A 20,046-nucleotide genomic window follows, 5' to 3' on the forward strand; every position below is an offset into this window, starting at 1 on the left:
TGTGATCCCCAAGGGACCAACTGTGTGGATCCGGTGCCACCTCTGACATGATGCTGAGAGCAGGAGGGGCAGCCACCTCTCTCGCACTGCTGCTGCTGCTGCCGTTGTTGTGCTGCTGCCACCTGTGCCACTCGCTGCGTAAGTTTCCCAAGGACTGGGAATGCCTCATAAAATTATCACGGTGGAACATAACAGGCTCAGTACGACAGATGGCAGAGTCGAAGATAAGTTGGACTCTAGCATATATGTAACCAAGAAACCAAGAAAGATGTAGAAATTGCCAGATGGTCAGTGAAGACTGGAGATAGTTGGAGTCAAACAAAAAATATCAGTGTCAGAGTGACCTCTTACCTGCTGTTCAGGGCCTCAGATTTTCTTTTTCTTTTTTCCTTTTTAGTAATTTTAGCTGCATGGAGACTATGATAATTGAGCTCAAAATATTGCACAGAAAGTAAGTAAACTATCTAGCTATTGAACAAGCGAGACGTTTGTGATAGCAAATTAAGGAGGGACCACAAAAATGTAACTCAACATTTACAATTTCTCCTGAAAACCAGAAAACTCAATGACCAAAAATTTACAAGCAAATAAAAGTTGGTCCTCATCCACACTAATATGAGTTTCCCTTTTACATAATACAAAACAATTAATGCAGGAAACCAGGAAACCAGTGAGCTAATGCCACAGTTAGCTCATTTTGTATGGATGGGAGAGATGACACTTCAGCCGACATGAGCTGTCCATGTCTGTTTGGTTTTTAAAAAAAGTCTTACTCTCCCGATCATGTTCGCGACTTGGATGTTGATGTGAATCCTATTTACAAATCAGAAACTTGTCATTGCAAAAATTTTCATATATGTCGTGAATGCAGCACAAGGCATGCCGGTGGTTGTCAGACAGCCAATGGAACACATACAGGCAGAAACAACAGTTTGTGCATACTGTAAATATGGTCAGGTGATGAGCTGTTGCAGTAAACTCAGCAGTGACAGCTGGTGGGCAGGTGTGGAACAGCACATATGGAACCATAGGAGAGGTTAGTACTGTATGTGTAATAAACTGTATGTACTAGAGGAGGGAAGAGAGTACCTGCTGTGGCCATGACAGTGTGTATATATTGGCATGCATATATGTATCCTCTGTACACTATACTTATAATATGTCCTACATATGGACACTATGTTTGTGTATATATTTGCATGTGAATGAAACTTACATTTTTTGTCCTGTGCTATACATTTATAGGTTCCTCTCTCTCTCTCTCTTTTTGTTATTGATGTTTTACATATTTGGCAGGTTGTAGCAACATGTCGTAATGTGATCCTCATCATCTGCATGGTAGCATACCATACTCACAGCCAAATATTCCATGTTTATTTTTACATAAGCAATTTGCTTTTTGACAAGCTGCCCACTGCACCAGGCAGACAGAAGCGAGCACTGACTAAGGTCTCCTTGAAAATTGCGGGAATGAGTTCACCTTAAATATGAATTTTTCTCAGCATAAGGTATACACCTCATTTCTACAGCTGTTTTAAATTACCATTTCCTTACCTTGTAGCACACAGATTATGTGCATGTTCAGTGTATTACTGACTCTATAATAGCCTTTGTCATACCTTGAAGCATTGATTGATGTAGAATCCAGCAGACTCTGCAGCAGACACTGCAGGATGCTGGTGATAGTGGGGCAGAAGCTGAAGAGATGATGAATTTGCTGATTACAGAGTCATTGATTGAGGGTGTTGCAGCTTTGTCTGTATTGATCCACTCACAATGAAATGGTGACACCATATATTTGTGGTCAGTCTTGTGGTAGATTCTCCAGCCACATTCTCCAACCATAAATTGAGTTTATTACAATGATAGTGGATGATTTAAAAAGCAGGATGAAAGAAATTGTGTGAATTTCAAAAACTTAATCAATGTTTCCTAGTCTGTGGTGGAACTCTGCTTCAGCAAAAACAATGCAGCACCTTGACTGGGACTCAGGCAGTCATTATATGCAAAAACAAAAAGCTCAGAAAAAATTATATTCATTATATACCTGCATTTAATAAGCTCATGGTGCAGAAAAAACTGTTTATTTACTTCTTTTTTTAAGGTGTTCAAATAATTAATATGATTTGGCACCATATAGTTTTTGAGTGAAAAAGTGATGCAAGGAATGCATCTTAGAGATCAGAGTACCTGCATTATTTACAATCACTGCCGCATATGAGTCACAGTGGCAGATAAATGAAGAGTATCAGTCTCGTACTGTGGTGAATGAAGGAAGGACAGTAAATGGATGGAAGTGGACTGAATCTCTGCAATCATATTCAAAATTTCTTAGACGGTACAAATCTTTGTGCAATACATTTTTTTGTTTCTGAAGTGCTTTTGCTTGGAATTACTGTTTGCAGCATACTCTACTGTATATACTGTAAACATCCAGCTGGACTGAGTACAGCACTAAAAGAAAACAGAATTATGTTCAAATATGTTGACTCTAGTTGACAGACAAGCAGCCAAATGATATGAAAACATAACAAACACTGAACAGTCTCCACTCACTGCTAGATTGAATAATATCCTTCTTGATAATGGCTCCATTATAGAAAATTATCTTAATAACAGACACCCAACATCTCTAAGGATTCTTAACGCCATTGTACATTCAGTGTGTGTTTGGGTTGAAGCTTTGATTTCTCTGTCTCTTGAAACCAAAGCTTTACCACAGAGGTCATACTCAGAAACTCTAGACATAAAGACAGTGGTAGGGTCAGAGAGGTGAATGCAGTGCTGTTTGAGAGCAATGCTAGATTTGGAGCTGGAAATGCAGGAGTAATTATCATGGAGTCCAAGACTACTGAATAAATAAAAGGTACTGTTGTATTTGCTGAATTGCCACAAGTTAATATGCACTTGTAATTTTTCTCCTTAACCATCTTGTCTCATTGCACCTTTTAGGGGTTCCAAAGCTCTCATCTTACGCAAAAGCAGAAGACAAGCTGTTCAAATACCTCTTTGGAAACTACCAGAAATGGGTTCGTCCAGTGGAGTACCTAAACCAGACCATCTGTGTAAAGTTTGGACTGGCCATTTCCCAGCTAGTTGATGTGGTGAGGCTAGAAAAGCACTGATTAATGACATTGTTAATGAATGGGTACTGCTGAGATGTTAATTATGTGAATGTAAAACATTAAAGGGCTGAAGGACAGAATGGCTTCACTTTAACTTTGATTATTGTTTTAAAATTCTAGGATGAGAAAAACCAGCTGATGACAACCAATGTGTGGATGAAACAGGTAAGTAGCACTACACATCTAACCTTAACAAGTGACCATCACCAGTAGGTAAAGTTGTTAAGGTGTGGCTTTAAGTGTTACTTTATGGCTGTGGAAATACTCCTAACAAACTCTGGCTTACATGACATTTAGAGACAACCAGTCAGGCTCAGTCTCACCTTTTTAATCTGGTCTGGTGGCATTTCACTGACAGTTCTCATCTATATGAATAGTTTCGGCCCTGTGCCCACGCACCTGCCTTCACAAATCGCCTCCTCCCAGCTCCTGCTCCTGTCAGCCTTATTCATGGTCTTGGGTGTCCTGTCTGTCATGCATCTTATGAATTATTCCCACAGACCAGGCTCTGCTGTTCGGGTCAGTTGCTCCCTTTCACAGTGATGGATTGCATCAGTAGGGGTGTTCATCTATCATAGATGTCATTTTGTAATTGTATCTTATCTCTTTCATCTCCTTCTCCTTTTTGGTTTTGGGAGACAAATACTGAGCTTAAACAAGTGATTTTGTAAGTTTTGCTATTGCTACTTAGCTGACACCAGCTGTTTACTTACCAGTCTAGAAGAAAAATTATGAGTCCAGCATCAAACTTCATTCCTTTACTTCCAAAGAGAAGGCTTACAGTTGAACATGTACAACATGTCTAAGTTAAATCAGATACAATTGCTATTAGAAGTACTGTGCTAAGATAAGTCATCTGGTAGTGTTATCAACCTTCTCTTCTAACTCTCAAGAGAACAAATCAGTGTATTTCCCAAAATGTCAGACTTCCTTAAAGCCCCCCCCCCCCCGTGTGTGTGTGTTTGTTTGTTTGCTTTTTTTAAATCTTTGCTGTTGTTGACTTTTTGCTGAGTTTCCCTTTTTTTCCTGTATGTAGGAGTGGGCTGACATGAAACTCAGATGGAACCCTGATGACTATCTTGGCATCACAACCATTCGAGTCCCCTCTGACAGGCTCTGGCTTCCTGATGTTGTACTGTATGATAAGTATGTGCCATTATATATGGGGAGAAAATGACATGAATGTCACACATTTTATGTTTTCCAAGTTCTATATTGTAGTCATGTGTGTATTTGCAATGGTAACCTGAAAGGAAACATGCAGCCTGGCATGAAACAGCAGTTCTAAAAATGACTATAAGAGAAGCTAATTTGTCTTAAACTTTGGCCAAAGTGTTAATGTTTTAGATGAATAAATGTTATTTCTTTCAACAGTTCAGATGGGCGTTTTGAGGGAACTGTCACCAAAGCTGTTGTTAAATATGATGGAACTATAACATGGACACCACCGGCCAATTACAAGTCAGCCTGCACCATTGATGTGACCTTCTTCCCATTTGACCTCCAGAATTGTTCCATGAAGTTTGGCTCCTGGACGTATGATGGCTCGCAGGTGAGTCTCTCCTCTACAGTATGTGTACATGACATTAGTGTCAATTATAACAAGTATGAATAATTTCCCTCCTTATATTACAGGTGGACATCATTCTGGAAGACTTCCACGTGGATAAGCAGGACTATTTTGACAACGGTGAATGGGAGATAGTAAAGGCCACAGGCAGCCGTGGTCTGAGGACAGACGGCAGCTCCTCCTACCCCACCATTACCTACTTCTTCATCATCCGCAGGCTGCCTCTTTTCTACACCCTCTTCCTCATCATCCCCTGCATTGGCCTGTCCTTCCTCACTATCCTTGTCTTCTACCTGCCCTCCAACGGTGGCGAGAAGATCTCTCTCTGCACCTCGGTGCTGGTGTCGCTCACCGTTTTCCTCCTGGTCATCGAGGAGATCATCCCATCATCCTCAAAGGCCATCCCGCTCATCGGGGAGTACCTGGTCTTCACCATGATCTTTGTCACACTCTCCATCATTATCACCGTCTTTGCCATCAACATCCACCATCGCTCCTCTTCTACACATCACGGCATGGCACCTTGGGTGAGGAAGATTTTCTTGCATCGACTGCCTAAACTACTGTGCATGCGCAGCCACGTGGACCGTTACGCCACAGCTGGAGTGGCCAGGGCAGGGGGGCCGGTAGGACTGGGTATGATGAAAGACTCAGCACCTGAACTCACCTCCCTACTCTACACAAGACGTCACCTACAAGCAGCTTTGGATTCTATTCGCTACATAACTATGCATGTGGTTAAAGAAAATGAGGTCAGAGAGGTGAGTAGGATTTTGTGCAGTTGTGCATCTATAGGTAATAGGAAAAATGGTTGATAACAATATAAACAATTTTGGCCACACACTATCTGTCACTCACATGTAGATGTATGTCTAGAGACTGACATGTGTTTCTTTTCTGGCAAAGGTGGTACAAGACTGGAAGTTTGTAGCCCAGGTTTTGGATCGAGTATTTCTGTGGGCCTTCCTCCTGGTGTCGATCCTGGGCTCTGCTCTTCTCTTTATCCCAGTCATTTACAAGTGGGCCAACATCATCGTCCCTAACCATGCTGGAAGTACCCTCTAAGAACCATACATCGGGACAAACTAACCACAAATGGAGTCAAAGCACATTAACAGCTCACTATGGGTCCTATTTGAGAGACTGAGACACTGACATTATGACTGAGATACAGGAGAGAGTCCAAGCTGCAAATTTGAGGCTTCACTTACTGTGTTTGTCTCACAGAGATATGTTCTCTTTTTTATTTTAGAGAGGTTCTGAATTCTGTATTTATTTTAGTTTAAAGATAAATGAAAAAGTCAAAATTCATTCAGTCATGTCCTATGCATTTTTGTCCCGATCTCACACATCAATAAAAACCAGTAGATCTTTTTCACCTACTGTACATGCTGGCATCACTGAGTGGAGATTTATCGCCTAGCAGAGGTTCACAGAGAGACAATGGCAAAAACATATCTACAGAGGAGCATTTGGGACAAATAATTATTATTATGCAGGTTACAGGATTTTCATTTTTAATACTTCATGTATCCCTGGAAAGGCAAATACAAGGTGGCTCGCCACCCAGATCAACAGATACACACAACAAATAGGTCAAGACATTCTCATTTTACATACTGCTCTGTCCACCTATCCACTATCTATAATGGTTGGAAAGGTTACCACTTAATTTGTGGGGCATAATTCAAATAAAATGGTAATGGTTCAACTTTGCTTTTCTGTAACTCTAGTTTCACAAATCACCATTATCTACCCTTGTACACATTCTACTTAACTGAGGAAGAGAAGGGAACTCTCCTGCTGTGACTAGAATTTCCAAGACAGCACTTCCTTTTAGCCTGAGGACAAATTTCCCTGCATTCTTTGAGAGGAATGTAAGAGGATCCTTGGTAACAGATCAGTACAGACACTGTGGGTCTGGGATGTTTGTAGCCTATTGAGGTTTAGCACAAATATGTAGTTCCATCAAAAGACATATCTTATACAAATTCCACGTCTGTCATGGTATTTGATTGTTGTGGCATGCAGATATCTCAGATGCTGTTAGAGAAATATAATTTAAAGAGCCTTCGGCTTTCTTTACTGTTGTCCTTGTCTTCCAATAACCGGAGAGACGCTTGTGTTTCAGCAGCTGAGCAGCGCTCAGCCTTTGGTTGACCCTGCGCTGCCTCTCCATGGCCATGTGTAACCACTACAGATGGAAAAGCAACAAAGACACCACCAGCATGGACATGACTATACAGGTGTGGTGACTACACAGATTAAATCTGTGACATTCTATTTCCAGAAAATACAATACTAACTACAGAACAAACACAAAAACAAGCACATGCAAAGAATGTAGGGCATTTTGTCTTTTCTGTTAAACCCTGATAAAGATGAGTATAAATATATAAATGGAGAATGAGTCCACCAGAAAGTTCTCCTAAACCGGTGGTTTCATGGTGGTCAGACTTTTTACTGAAAATCAGTAATACTTGGTGAGTGGAAAACTAAAAGAAAGGACTCAGTTGATGTACTACATAGAATAAGAAAATTCAAAATTCAGCTATGTTGTATGTATTTTTGTTCACATGTCACAATAAATTTCAGTACATATATTACTCCTACTATACATAATGGAATCATAGAGTGGAGATTCCTAATCAGGCTTGTTAGAGATTTATAGAACCTGTGCATTGTTCTAAATTATGTTGCAATAGCTTATTTGTATTATTTTGTGGGAATTCTGTTGTGAACTTTTTTGTTTGTATGTAGTAATATCAAGACAATATCTCACTCTGCTTAAGTATGTTCTTACATAATCAAAACTTCTTTTTTCTTTTCTTTTTTCTCTGTAACTTCATACGTTGCTGCACATCACACCACTTTACTAAGGTATGATGTACAAAAAAACAGGTCATCAGTTATCGCTGCATTACTTTTAATGGGGTAGTATATCATCTGGAAAATCATAACTCTTTTTCAAAAGATTGAAGGATTTAAATCATACCTTTGAAAATGCTCCTTTAAGCAGAGTGAGGGACTGTAAATACAAACTGCTGAAGGCTGCATGCTACAATAGAATTCACGCAAGGCGATACAAATAAGCAGCTGTAACATCATCTGCCTACAGCTTCAGAAAGTAGGTCACTTTGTTGTTCAGTCCTAGAAAGGCCAAAAGTAAAGCTTAATGATAATCCACTTATGTAAGCTTCCCTGGACTTTTATGCATTCTCTGGTATCTAGGATGTTTCATACTGACACGTGTATGCATGCTTGGAGATACTTCATGCAGGTATGTTACAGATCAATCTTGCATGTGATTTAATATCACTGAATCTTCCTTGTCAAAGAAAAACCTGTATCCAAACTAGACTTTATTTAAATGTACTTTTATTGCACTTAACACTAGTGTTGTTATCCAGGGTCAATCTGAATTATGTTGTGAGAGTATTTATTATTCTCTCAGGTTAAAGATGCCACCAAATGGAAAACCATTTCTTCTCCTTTTATCTTCTGTGTTCTTGGCATTGAGAATATGTCATGGGGGCAAGATTTTGATCGTTCCTTTGGAGGGAAGCCACTGGGTGAACATGGATATTATGATCAAAGCTCTCTACTCTCGAGGACACTCTGTTGATGTGGTACGAACCAATGAAAGCTGGTACATTAAGGATGATTCTCACTACAAGACAATCACACTTCCTGTCACTGAGGCCTTTAATCATGATTTTGTCAATCCAGTCCTAAAAAAGATCATTGACATAGAAAGGGGGGAGAGCTCTGTTATGAGCTTTGCCAGTTTCAGACAAAATGAGTCTCATATAGAGTCAAAAATCTCATTTTCTATGTCATTTGGCAAGCTCAGGATGGATTTCTAATTGAACCTCAGTATCAAGCTGTTTGTGATCAGTTCTTCAGCCCAGAAGTCAGATACAGTGACTTATTACGAGGAGCAGACCTGTGGCTGATGAGAGTGGACTTTGTGTTTGAATTTCCTCGCCCCACAATGCCTAATGTCGTCTACATAGGAGGGTTTCAATGTAAACCTTCTGAACCACTTCCTGAACACTTAGAGGAGTTTGTGCAGAGTTCTGGAGAGCATGGAGTCATCATCATGTCTCTGGGGACTTTTGTGAATGAACTTCCTGCTGACATAACAGATATGATCGCTGCAGCTTTTGCCAGATTACCCCAGAAAGTCATCTGGAGGCATAAAGGTAAAAGACCAGCCACTCTGGGCAACAACACTTTAATAATTGACTGGATGCCACAGAATGACCTCCTGGGACATCCAAAGGTCAAACTGTTTGTGGCTCATGGAGGAACAAATGGAGTTCAAGAAGCAATTTATCATGGAGTCCCAGTTGTGGGTCTACCTGTGTTTTTTGGCCAATATGACAACTTGCTGTGACTGGAAGAGAGAGGAGCAGCTAAGGTTCTAACCATTAATACAGTGGACAAAGACAACAACTTCCTGGAAGCCATACAAGAAGTCCTGACAGAGCACTTATTTTGTCACTTTTTGTTGGGTTAGTATGGTCATGCTTCAGATGGTGTTTGAAAAGAAAAATAAAATCTGACTAACATTGTTTGTTTTCATGCTGCTTAATTTATTATAGTCAGTTTGGCTGTGATCAGCTGAACATAGAATGCATGGATGTTTTATATTTGTGCTGTGCCTTGAGTTGACTGCAAGTTTCCTATAAAAAACATCTATCAAAAATTAAACAAGAAACAAAATCCTCTTTTTAGCAGTGTGAGATATTGACTGTAAATACAAACTGCTGAAGGCTGCATGCTACATACAGTTAAACCAAAGAATCTACAACATAATTCACACAAGGCAGTACAAATAAGCAGCTGTAACTTGATTCTGCCCACAGCTTCAACAAAGAGCTCACATTGTTGTTCAGTCCTGTAGAAAGGGCCAAAGAAAAGCTTAATGATTATCCAGTTATGTAAGCTTCTCTGGACTTTTATGCATTCTCTGGTACCATGGATATTTCACTCAGACATCTAAGGGATACGTGTATGCATGCTTGAAGATACTTCATGCAAAGCAGGTATGTTACAGATCAGTCTGGCATGTAATTTAATATCACTGAATTTTCTTTTGTCAGAGGAAAACCTGGTATGCAAAAAACACTTTATTTAAATATACTTTTATTGGATTTATGGCTAGTGTTATCATATTGTCATCCATCTCTCAGGCTGAAGATGTTGACTGATGGAAAACCATTTCTTCTCCTTTTATCCTCTGTGTTCTTGGCATTGAGAATATGTCATGGGGGCAAGATTTTGATCGTTCCTTTGGAGGGAAGCCACTGGGTGAACATGGATATTATGATCAAAGCTCTCCACTCTCGAGGACATTCTGTTGATGTGGTACGAACCAATGAAAGCTGGTACATTAAGGATGATTCTCCCCACTACAAGACAATCACACTTCCTGTCACCGAGGCCTTTAATCATGACTTTGTCAATCCAGTCCTAAAAAAGATCATTGACATAGAAAGGGGGAAGAGCTCTGTTATGATCTTTGCCAGTTTGCAGGTTGAAATGTTTAGTGCAATGTTTAATGTACATAGAATTATGTCCAAAATGGCTACTATTATGTTTGAAGATAATAACTTGATGAATGATTTAAGAGAGAGAAAATATGACCTGGTTCTTACTGACCCGGCATGGGGTGCAGGTATAATGTTGGCTCATGCTCTTAAGCTACCTTTGGTCTACAATGTGCGGTGGATAACTAGTGGAGAGGGACATTTGGCCATTGCACCCTCTCCTTTATCTTACATCCCAATGACTGGCTCAGGGCTGTCAGACAAAATGAGTCTCATACAAAGAGTCAAAAATCTCATTTTCTATGTCATTTGGCAAGCTCAGGATAGATTTTTGATTGACCCTCAATATCAAGCTGTTTGTGACCAGTTCTTTGGCCCAGAAGTCAGATACAGTGACTTATTACGAGGAGCAGACCTGTGGCTGATGAGAGTGGACTTTGTGTTTGAATTTCCTCGCCCCACAATGCCTAATGTCGTCTACATAGGAGGGTTTCAATGTAAACCTTCTGAACCACTTCCTGAACACTTAGAGGAGTTTGTGCAGAGTTCTGGAGAGCATGGAGTCATCATCATGTCTCTGGGGACTTTTGTGAATGAACTTCCTGCTGACATAACAGATACGATCGCTGCAGCTTTTGCCAGATTACCCCAGAAAGTCATCTGGAGGCATAAAGGTAAAAGACCAGCCACTCTGGGCAACAACACTTTAATAGTTGACTGGATGCCACAGAATGACCTCCTGGGACATCCAAAGGTTAACCTGTTTGTGGCTCATGGAGGAACAAATGGAGTTCAAGAAGCAATTTATCATGGAGTCCCAGTTGTGGGTTTACCTTTGTTCTTTGATCAATATGACAACCTGCTGCGACTGGAAGAGAGAGGAGCAGCTAAGCTTCTAACCATTAATACAGTGGACAAAGACAACAACTTCCTGGAAGCCATACAAGAAGTCCTGACTGAGCCCTCCTACAGGATGAACATGCAGAGACTCTCCAGGCTGCACAGAGATCAACCAATAACACCACTGGACCATGCTCTCTTCTGGATAGAGTTTGTCATGAGACACAAAGGTGCAGCTCACCTAAGAACAGAGTCTTACAGACTGCCCTGGTATTCCTACCACTCTGTAGATGTCATGTTGTTTTTGCTAACAGTTGCACTACTTATTTTGTCACTTTTTGTTGGGTTAGTATGGTCATGCTTCAGATGGTGTTTGAAAAGAAAAATAAAATCTGACTAACATTGTTTGTTTTCATGCTGCTTAATTTATTATAGTCAGTTTGGCTGTGATCAGCTGAACATAGAATGCGTGGATGTTTTATATTTGTGCTGTGCCTTGAGTTGACTGCAAGTTTCCTACAAAAACATCTATCAAAAATTAAACAAGAAACAAAATCCTCTTTTTAGCAGTGTGAGATATTGACTGTAAATACAAACTGCTGAAGGCTGCATGCTACATACAGTTAAACCAAAGAATCTACAACATAATTCACACAAGGCAGTACAAATAAGCAGCTGTAACATGATTCTGCCCACAGCTTCAACAAAGAGCTCAAATTGTTGTTCAGTCCTGTAGAAAGGGCCAAAGAAAAGCTTAATGATAATCCACTTATGTAAGCTTCTCTGGACTTTTATGCATTCTCTGGTACCTTGGTTGTTTTAGTCAGACATCTAAGGAGTAAGTGTATGCATGCTTGGAGATACTTCATGCAAAGGAGGTATGTTACAGATCAGTCTGGCATGTAATTTAATATCACTGAATTTTCCTTGTCAAAGAAAAATCTGGATCCAATCTAGACTTTATTTAAATGTACTTTTATTGCACTTTAAGACTAGTGTTGTTATCCAGGGTCAATCTGAATTATGTTATGAGAGTATTTATTATTCTCTCAGGTTAAAGATGCCACCAAATGGAAAACCATTTCTTCTCCTTTTATCCTCTGTGTTCTTGGCATTGAGAATATGTCATGGGGGCAAGATTTTGATCGTTCCTTTGGAGGGAAGCCACTGGGTGAACATGGATATTATGATCAAAGCTCTCCACTCTCGAGGACACTCTGTTGATGTGGTACGAACCAATGAAAGCTGGTACATTAAGGATGATTCTCACTACAAGACAATCACACTTCCTGTCACTGAGGCCTTTAATCATGACTTTATTAACACAATCCTGAAAAAGATCATTGACATAGAAAGGGGGGAGAGCTCTGTTATGATCTTTGCCAGTTTGCAGGTTGAGATGTTTAGTGCAATGTTCAATATGCATAGAATAATGTCCAAAATGGCTACTATTATGTTTGAAGATAATAACTTGATGAATGATTTAAGAGAGAGAAAATATGACCTGGTTCTTACTGACCCAGCATGGGGTGCAGGTATAATGTTGGCTCATGCTCTTAAGCTACCTTTGGTCTACAATGTGCGGTGGATAACTAGTGGAGAGGGACATTTGGCCATTGCACCCTCTCCTTTATCTTACATCCCAGTGACTGGCTCAGGGCTGTCAGACAAAATGAGTCTCATACAAAGAGTCAAAAATCTCATTTTCTATGTCATTTGGCAAGCTCAGGATAGATTTTTGATTGACCCTCAATATCAAGCTGTTTGTGACCAGTTCTTTGGCCCAGAAGTCAGATACAGTGACTTATTACGAGGAGCAGACCTGTGGCTGATGAGAGTGGACTTTGTGTTTGAATTTCCTCGCCCCACAATGCCTAATGTCGTCTACATAGGAGGGTTTCAATGTAAACCTTCTGAACCACTTCCTGAACACTTAGAGGAGTTTGTGCAGAGTTCTGGAGAGCATGGAGTCATCATCATGTCTCTGGGGACTTTTGTGAATGAACTTCCTGCTGACATAACAGATACGATCGCTGCAGCTTTTGCCAGATTACCCCAGAAAGTCATCTGGAGGCATAAAGGTAAAAGACCAGCCACTCTGGGCAACAACACTTTAATAGTTGACTGGATGCCACAGAATGACCTCCTGGGACATCCAAAGGTCAAACTGTTTGTGGCTCATGGAGGAACAAATGGCATTCAAGAAGCAATTTATCATGGAGTCCCAGTTGTGGGTCTACCTGTGTTTTTTGACCAATATGACAACTTGCTGCGACTGAAAGAGAGAGGAGCAGCTAAGCTTCTTACACTAGCCACAGTGGACAAAGACAACAACTTCCTGGAAGCCATACAAGAAGTCCTTACTGAGCCCTCCTACAGGATGAACATGCAGAGACTCTCCAAACTGCACAGAGATCAACCAATAACACCACTGGATAATGCCCTCTTCTGGATAGAGTTTGTCATGAGACACAAAGGTGCAGCTCACCTAAGAACAGAGTCTTACAGATTGCCCTGGTATTCCTACCACTCTGTAGATGTCATGTTGTTTTTGCTAACAGTTGCACTACTTATTTTGTCACTTTTTGTTGGGTTAGTATGGTCATGCTTCAGATTGTGTTTGAAAAGGAAAATGAAATCTGAGTAATAAGAAAGGATGCATTTTTTGTTTTCATGTTGGTTCATACATTATAGCCAGTTAGGACTGTGATCAACTGAATATAGAATGAATTGATGTTTCACTTTTGTGCAAGTTTTCTACAAATAAGACATCTGTCAAAGACTAAACATAACCACTTTTCCAGATACTGTTGCTGTGATTACTTTTCTTCCTTTATTTTTCAGACATGTATGTCTTGAGAATTGTATGAAAGGAAGAACAAATAAGAAATGACTAGTGGCTGAATCTTGTCCTGCTCTTTCTGCAAAAAAATACTATAATGCTATTTAAGATTTTAGCTCAATTAAATGTTGTTGCTGTTTTGCGCTGTTTTTGATTATTTCATGTCATAAATTGTCATGCTGAGGTGGAGCATGGGAAGTATGACTGTGTTGCATATCAGAACCTTTACAGGAATTTCCTCTTCTTCATTTCCCTGCGGGATAATGGTTGGTTATGTGAGACTTTCCCCCAAGCTGTAACAATGGGAATAGGCCAGCCTCCTCTCCAGAGGGGCAGGGTGCGACATACTCTAGATTCAGTTTTTGCAGGCACAGTGAGCATTTAGAAATGCTAGTGAGAAGGAACCTGAAACTTTATCTGATTAGATATTTGTTTTCAGTGCTGGCTGCTAATACTGCAGTCACTTATTGTAAGAAACTCATTCCTTGACTAGGTTAGTTAGTTTTTCTTCCCAAGGAAATGTTCTGACATGTAACAATAAATACATGGCACATGTTCGGAATAAAAAATGACAGTGAATAAATATGACAGATATATTTCCAGCTCATGTTAACAGAACGATTAACATGACCACAGAGACACATGCTTAAGTTAAATATTATATTTACAACTTTGGCTTCCCCTAGTGGTAGTATGAGAAACACTGTGGCAGACAGCAATGGACACACTCCCTATTTTTGGTGACAAAGTAGTCCATCCATTCTTCCCATCTGCTCCTCTGTTGTATTTCCCACAGGAGAGCAGCAGTAATGAGAAACGGGAGGAAATCAGCACTGACAAATATACTGGATGCTCCTCTTGATTGGTAGCTCAGTCAATGCTACTGGCAGGATGACTGTCTTATCACAGAAAGTCACTGAACTCATGAGTTGAACTTTCATAAGGGCACAACATCTTAATAATAGATGTAGGCCGTAACTGTAGCTTACTAATTAAACCCTGTCTAATCATCACAAAATGAGAAAACAGATAATAGATTTTTTATCATACAATTAAAATTTTGGATATGAATTTGAATTTTGTCATATACTGTGAATAAATTGAAACATCCAGACATCTAATTTACCTTTAATGGAATGTATTAAAATGCTCTTGACCCTCATGGTAAGATTTTGTCCTGCAGGACATATTTTTGCTCATCATTTCTCTTAATTAGTATTCCATTCCCTCTCTCTCTTTTCCTTTATTAAAGTCTTTGTTGCTTACTTCATTGCTAAGAGCACAAAAACTGTAAAAAAAAAAAAATCTTGTTTTGTAGACAAGATTTTATTTTTGATTAAGCTGATGTCAGAGCTAGAGGATAAATACATTGCATTTCACAAAACCATCCTGCATTTTGCTATCCGAATGCTTTTGATAGGGAGCAACAGCAGTAGGAAATGTTTAGCTAGCACCGGTGTTATCCATGAGATACAATTACAGAAAGTCAAGCAGGATTGTGTGTAGGTAGGCAATTTGAAACCAGAGAGGATACGGTGGACCCTGTCACCAAAATTGAAAACTACAAAGTAGCAATTACTGCAATGCACATGTAATCAAAAGTATGCTTATAAAAGTATCATTCTATGCATGATTGGACAATGGAATCAACAAAGAACAAATGTGTCTGATTAAATGCAACAAATATTTGTTCACAACACACACAATAAAATGACTCAACAGAATTATGAAATCAACACTTATACTGTTCATGGTTAAAAAAGAAACATATGTAGAGTAGAGTTCACATGTTCCATAGCCACTGTACTTCCAGAAAACATCTACAGTTGTTCATTAACTTTGCCTTTCTTCCATGGAATAGCTGTGAATAACACAGGGGTGCAGCAAAGGCAGGTGTTAAGTTATGTCTTTAACTTCACTTCACTTCCGTCTGATGGACATGGCATACACAGCTGATGGAATTGGTATTGCAGGTGGATCATCTGTGGTTGAAAAGTTCACAGTTAAATAGCAGGCCCTTTGTTTTCTCTTTTTAGGCCCTTGTGCATTTGTTCTTTTCTCAGTTATTGTCTCAGAATTAGGTCTCGTGAATTAAACAGCATGCTACAAAACACACTTGCAAACGCCCTGCTGCTATTAATAAAGATGTGGTTTTCTTGTAAGATACAGTGAACTCACTAACAGAGAAATCTGCTCAACATGATGTTACAAGGCAATGTCTGTGTGCTGTAATGGCTTAAAAGAATTATTATATGATTTATTATTTTCATCATTTTAATTTTCTGCCCATGTTGCTTTGTTAGCGAAGAGTGTAAGTGAAGAAAAAACAAACAACTATCTAAAAAACAAGAACAAAAACTCCATTATGAGCGACTATACCTCTCCTGTTGCCAACTGTGCCTTACTTTCTAATTATGAGATTATTGCGTACTATAACTTTTACAGTACCTTTTATCACTGAAAATGTGTCCGTTGGTATACATCTGATCTAAGTTCTCATACTCATCACCACTCTCATCTGCACATTAGAAATTAAAGTCATCTATGGGACATCATATCAGAAGACAAGACTAATAGATTGTAATAACTCAAAGTAGGTAAACACAGGTGGGTTATCACTTACCGACAATACTGTACAATCCCTCTTCATCATTCCTCATAATCATCAGAGTAAGTTGAGTCTTCAGCAGCCATGCCATTCTGATATCTGACAAGAAAATATTTTCAAGCTGAACAATTTGTCTTAATAACTCTGGTTTTGAATAACAGCAGTCAGTTTCATTTAACAAATTTCATTAAAATAGATATATATAAATACTAAAGCAGTTCTTACTTGCTGTGTACATAAAAGTAATAGAAGTTATAACTTGCATTAAAATTGAATTATGTTCTTACCCTTTTTCCTCCCCCATGCTGAAAGATTCTTCTGATAATTGAAAAAAAGGTAAAATGTATGAGACCAGTAAAAAATTTAAATAAATGAGTTCATTTTTACTATTACTACTACTGCTCCCAGTGGACCACATACTCATATGGACCATTTTCACTAGGTTCTGCACTTTAATTAATCCATCCTAATCCAAAACAGCTGCTATCAATCATTCATTGTGTGCATTCAATGTCAAAATGTGCAATATCTGTATTTAGTTCATTTTCTGTCTCTATGTATAAAGTCCTGTGTATATTGCGCTTCTGTTAATATTTTTTATTGTTTACTGTCATGTTTATACCGTTCTTATGTGTATATTTTTTTATAGCATTATCTTGTTTTTATCTTGTCTTTTACTCATATTTATGTCTTTTCTATCTTTCTATCTTTTCAATCACTTATGCTTCTGCAACAATGTAAATTTCCCCATTGTGGGACTAATAAAAGATTATCATATCTTACCTTATTAGCAGTTTCAATCTTTATATATGTCATGCTAATCAACAATTAATTATAGAAGTTTTACATAGCACTTTTCTTCAGAGTCACAAAGAACTTTGACAATGACCACAAGACATGAAGTGGTTAAAATAATTAGAACGGGATTAACATAATATTAGGAGGTAATTGTATGTCATTAAAAGCTTTAATGTTTTATGCATTTAAGGTTTATGATCATCATTAATCATAAAGCAGAGATTAATTGGAGGCTCTATTCATCCTGGGAGAGATTTTTTAAATATTTGTGGTTTTAAAACAAAACAGAACCTAGCTAGATTACGTTTTCTCTCTAGGTCATTGTATGTAATTTTATTAGAAATTCCCCAGAGTATGTCTTTACTGTAAATCCATTTCCAGCATACCGTCTTGTGCTTCCAGATCCTGTCCCTCTGTCTGCCCCAGCTCCTCCTCCACCATGCCTGTATTGGCCTGCTGACTCACTGTGCTATTAAAAAAAACACAGTTTAAGGAATGTGCAAGCCCTGTAATCAACTCATTGTTGTTTGCAAATGTCAGTGGCAGATTGATTTGTTTTTCTGGTATATTGTCTTTTTATCACAAAGACGGAGTCACACTTCAGAGTCAGAAATAGATTAACTTTTTTTTCCCTTCCGGAAAATGGCTGTACAGTATGCACAACATACAGAACACAGCATTGACAACAGGTTCAGGAATCCTCTAAAGTTCATCAGACAGCCTCAAAACTCACCATTGATTGTGTAAACCTGAGTGGCCTGTTGAAAGAGATACAACATAATTTTGAAGTAAAATAAACAATACGTGTTTTATGTTCAAATTCATAGTGTGGTTGGTGGGACAAGCCAGTGTCATACAGAATAAAAGTTATATTTTAATGTCAACTAACTTTTTCTTTTGTCAGATGATAATGGTACTATGTGTGATTTGTGATTTGTTATCATCCAACCTTGTTTTTTTGTGATCCACCACAGACACACACACAGTAATAACATCAGGGATATCACTCCACAAGAGACAGCCACACGTAAAAGCAAATTCACTGCAAAGCAAAACACACATCATGAACATTACTATGTTACAAAAGATTTTTACCATTTGAAAAGAAAAAAAAATCTTAAACAAACAGAAAAACTTAAGTCCTCTTAGTTGCCATTTTGTACCCATGAGGTATTGACATCCTCACCTTTGACCTCAAGGAATACTGCGTTTTTTCCATGGAGTGTTTTTTCATGCGACTGGATGCATTTAGACGGCAGCACCACGCAGCTGTAATGACCCGTGTCCCTTGTGACGGCATCCTCAATAGTGAAAGTCGTCTCCATCCGAGTGACATTAAACACTTGCACTTGGAGGACAATCTCATTCCTCCTCAGGTAAGACTGGATGAGCTGACATTTGCCGAGTGTTTGCAGGGTGTCAGAGACAGTACACCTGAATTCGACATTGTCTCCCTCGTTGACAGTAGATTGGCCAGCTACTGAAATATCTGCAGGGAGAAAATTGGCTGCATGGCAGAAGGAGAAAATGAACTGATAGAAAAAACACTGACATAATGCTTTTATAAAAATGAAAATATTTACCTATAACTAGAATCTGGATGATGTTGTGTCCTTTCGTAGCTACTTCAGAAGGCTTATACTCTGCTCTAGAGTAAGCACAGCTGTAATTTCCACTGTAATTACGACCAACATTGTACATGGTGAAGGTGGTATCGTGTTGATCTTGCTTCTGCACCAGTTTAAGGATTCCAAGGCCGTCCTTACATAAATAGACAAAAACCTTTTGTTGGTTTTTCTTGAACCCAAATGTGCTGCAGGTTACATATAGGTTACTATTCTCACTTATACTTTTCTGTTGGGACAGGATTCTCACAGGAACGATTTCTGCAAAATCAGAGAGACACACAGAGACAAACATTGTATTGATAAATGATAAATGATACAAACAGTCGTCTTGAATACAGCACCCATGTCTTCTCAGGAACCAAAACTCACCATTAGTTTGGCTTATGACCGGCATGGCGAGGGTACCTTGACGAAAGAAAAAAAAAAAAAAAACGTAAAATGAATTCTGTTCCTTTAAATTTGTGTGCAAAAGTTCTCTCAATTATAAATACAAACAATGAAATAGTTAAATGTGTAAAGTTGCTAATACTCACACAGAAGAATGGTAATTGTATTCATGATTATAAGTAATGTTAGACCTATATACAATCACACAGCACACCCTGTGAAACCCTGCACAGACACCTTTCAGGTCCTCATCTACACTTACAGAAAGAGTACTTGTTCAGAAACTAGAATGAACCACTTCCTGTGCATTCTGTGGTGGCTTGTGAAAATGATTCTCAGCAAGAAAGTAAAACTCACCCGATAGTATTTTTAAAACAGTTGCACTTGTACTTAAATATGTAACATTAGCTTCCCTTAACATCTTTTAGTTTAGTTCCCTTCCCCCACCTCATAGCCATTTCTTGCAAGAGGTGACCCTCAGAAAATATTCATAGATACCTTTAGAAGCTCATTTATTTCATATGTATTACAGTTTGGAAATCTCCTGCAGATCAGCCATGAGTTCTGAGTGAGCTTTAATTAAATTCATTAGCCAGGGGTTTCTCATCAGATGTGACAGAGAGCTAATATGGTGTCTGTCTGCGGTTCCCTGCTGGCATTCAATTAATATGGGCTGGATTTCCTTGTAATCAC

The 20,046-nt window shown here is 38.9% G+C and overlaps 4 protein-coding genes and 1 pseudogene across 5 annotated transcripts; 4 read left to right on the forward strand and 1 right to left on the reverse strand.

The window, feature by feature from the left end:
* Nucleotides 1-6,550, forward strand: chrna5 (cholinergic receptor, nicotinic, alpha 5). The gene is made up of 7 exons (XM_018666782.2): nucleotides 1-138; nucleotides 2,953-3,104; nucleotides 3,246-3,290; nucleotides 4,162-4,271; nucleotides 4,500-4,677; nucleotides 4,761-5,456; nucleotides 5,602-6,550. The coding sequence occupies exons 1-7, from the start codon at nucleotides 48-50 to the stop codon at nucleotides 5,758-5,760; spliced, it is 1,431 nt and encodes a 476-aa protein (XP_018522298.1). The 5' UTR covers nucleotides 1-47; the 3' UTR covers nucleotides 5,761-6,550.
* Nucleotides 6,551-6,623: 73 nt separating this feature from the next.
* On the forward strand, nucleotides 6,624-9,274 carry LOC127143453 (UDP-glucuronosyltransferase 2A3-like; annotated as a pseudogene).
* A 358-nt stretch (nucleotides 9,275-9,632) lies between these two features.
* Nucleotides 9,633-11,495, forward strand: LOC108876938 (UDP-glucuronosyltransferase 2C1-like). The gene is made up of 2 exons (XM_018666778.2): nucleotides 9,633-9,746; nucleotides 9,894-11,495. The coding sequence occupies exons 1-2, from the start codon at nucleotides 9,736-9,738 to the stop codon at nucleotides 11,488-11,490; spliced, it is 1,608 nt and encodes a 535-aa protein (XP_018522294.1). The 5' UTR covers nucleotides 9,633-9,735; the 3' UTR covers nucleotides 11,491-11,495.
* Nucleotides 11,496-11,511: 16 nt separating this feature from the next.
* Nucleotides 11,512-14,026, forward strand: LOC108876936 (UDP-glucuronosyltransferase 2C1). Its single transcript, XM_051077076.1, has one exon. It carries the CDS (start codon nucleotides 11,941-11,943, stop codon nucleotides 13,735-13,737), a length of 1,797 nt encoding a protein of 598 aa, XP_050933033.1. The 5' UTR covers nucleotides 11,512-11,940; the 3' UTR covers nucleotides 13,738-14,026.
* A 1,204-nt stretch (nucleotides 14,027-15,230) lies between these two features.
* LOC108876943 (uncharacterized) lies at nucleotides 15,231-19,622 on the reverse strand. Of its 2 annotated transcripts, XR_007814877.1 has the most exons (11): nucleotides 19,500-19,622; nucleotides 19,336-19,371; nucleotides 18,922-19,224; nucleotides 18,525-18,845; nucleotides 18,288-18,380; nucleotides 18,072-18,096; nucleotides 17,725-17,807; nucleotides 16,828-16,858; nucleotides 16,556-16,639; nucleotides 16,381-16,450; nucleotides 15,231-15,914 (listed from the first exon to the last, which is right to left on the reverse strand). XR_007814877.1 is itself a non-coding variant. In XM_018666784.2 (10 exons), the coding sequence occupies exons 1-9, from the start codon at nucleotides 19,522-19,524 to the stop codon at nucleotides 16,582-16,584; spliced, it is 975 nt and encodes a 324-aa protein (XP_018522300.1). In that variant the 5' UTR covers nucleotides 19,525-19,622; the 3' UTR covers nucleotides 15,231-15,914; nucleotides 16,556-16,581. The 2 variants fall into 2 exon arrangements, 1 of the variants encoding a protein (XP_018522300.1); XM_018666784.2 differs by lacking the exon at nucleotides 16,381-16,450.
* Between the last annotated feature and the right edge of the window lie 424 nt (nucleotides 19,623-20,046).

Source organism: Lates calcarifer, linkage group LG2 (genome assembly GCF_001640805.2).
Source record: "Lates calcarifer isolate ASB-BC8 linkage group LG2, TLL_Latcal_v3, whole genome shotgun sequence".
Taxonomy (NCBI): domain Eukaryota; kingdom Metazoa; phylum Chordata; class Actinopteri; family Centropomidae; genus Lates; species Lates calcarifer.

Bases quoted from the DNA above. Each gene is read 5' to 3' on its own strand.
- chrna5 (XM_018666782.2), top strand. From the start codon at position 48: ATGATGCTGAGAGCAGGAGGGGCAGCCACCTCTCTCGCACTGCTGCTG. The intron at 3,105-3,245 runs GTGAGGCTAGAA...TTAAAATTCTAG, and splicing joins TTTCCCAGCTAGTTGATGTG to GATGAGAAAAACCAGCTGAT. The intron at 4,272-4,499 runs GTATGTGCCATT...TTCTTTCAACAG, and splicing joins GATGTTGTACTGTATGATAA to TTCAGATGGGCGTTTTGAGG.
- LOC108876936 (XM_051077076.1), top strand. From the start codon at position 11,941: ATGCTTGGAGATACTTCATGCAAAGGAGGTATGTTACAGATCAGTCTG.
- LOC108876943 (XM_018666784.2), bottom strand. From the start codon at position 19,524: ATGAATACAATTACCATTCTTCTGT. The intron at 19,372-19,499 runs GTGAGTATTAGC...TCTTTCGTCAAG, and splicing joins TACAATTACCATTCTTCTGT to GTACCCTCGCCATGCCGGTC. The intron at 19,225-19,335 runs GTGAGTTTTGGT...CTGATTTTGCAG, and splicing joins GGTCATAAGCCAAACTAATG to AAATCGTTCCTGTGAGAATC.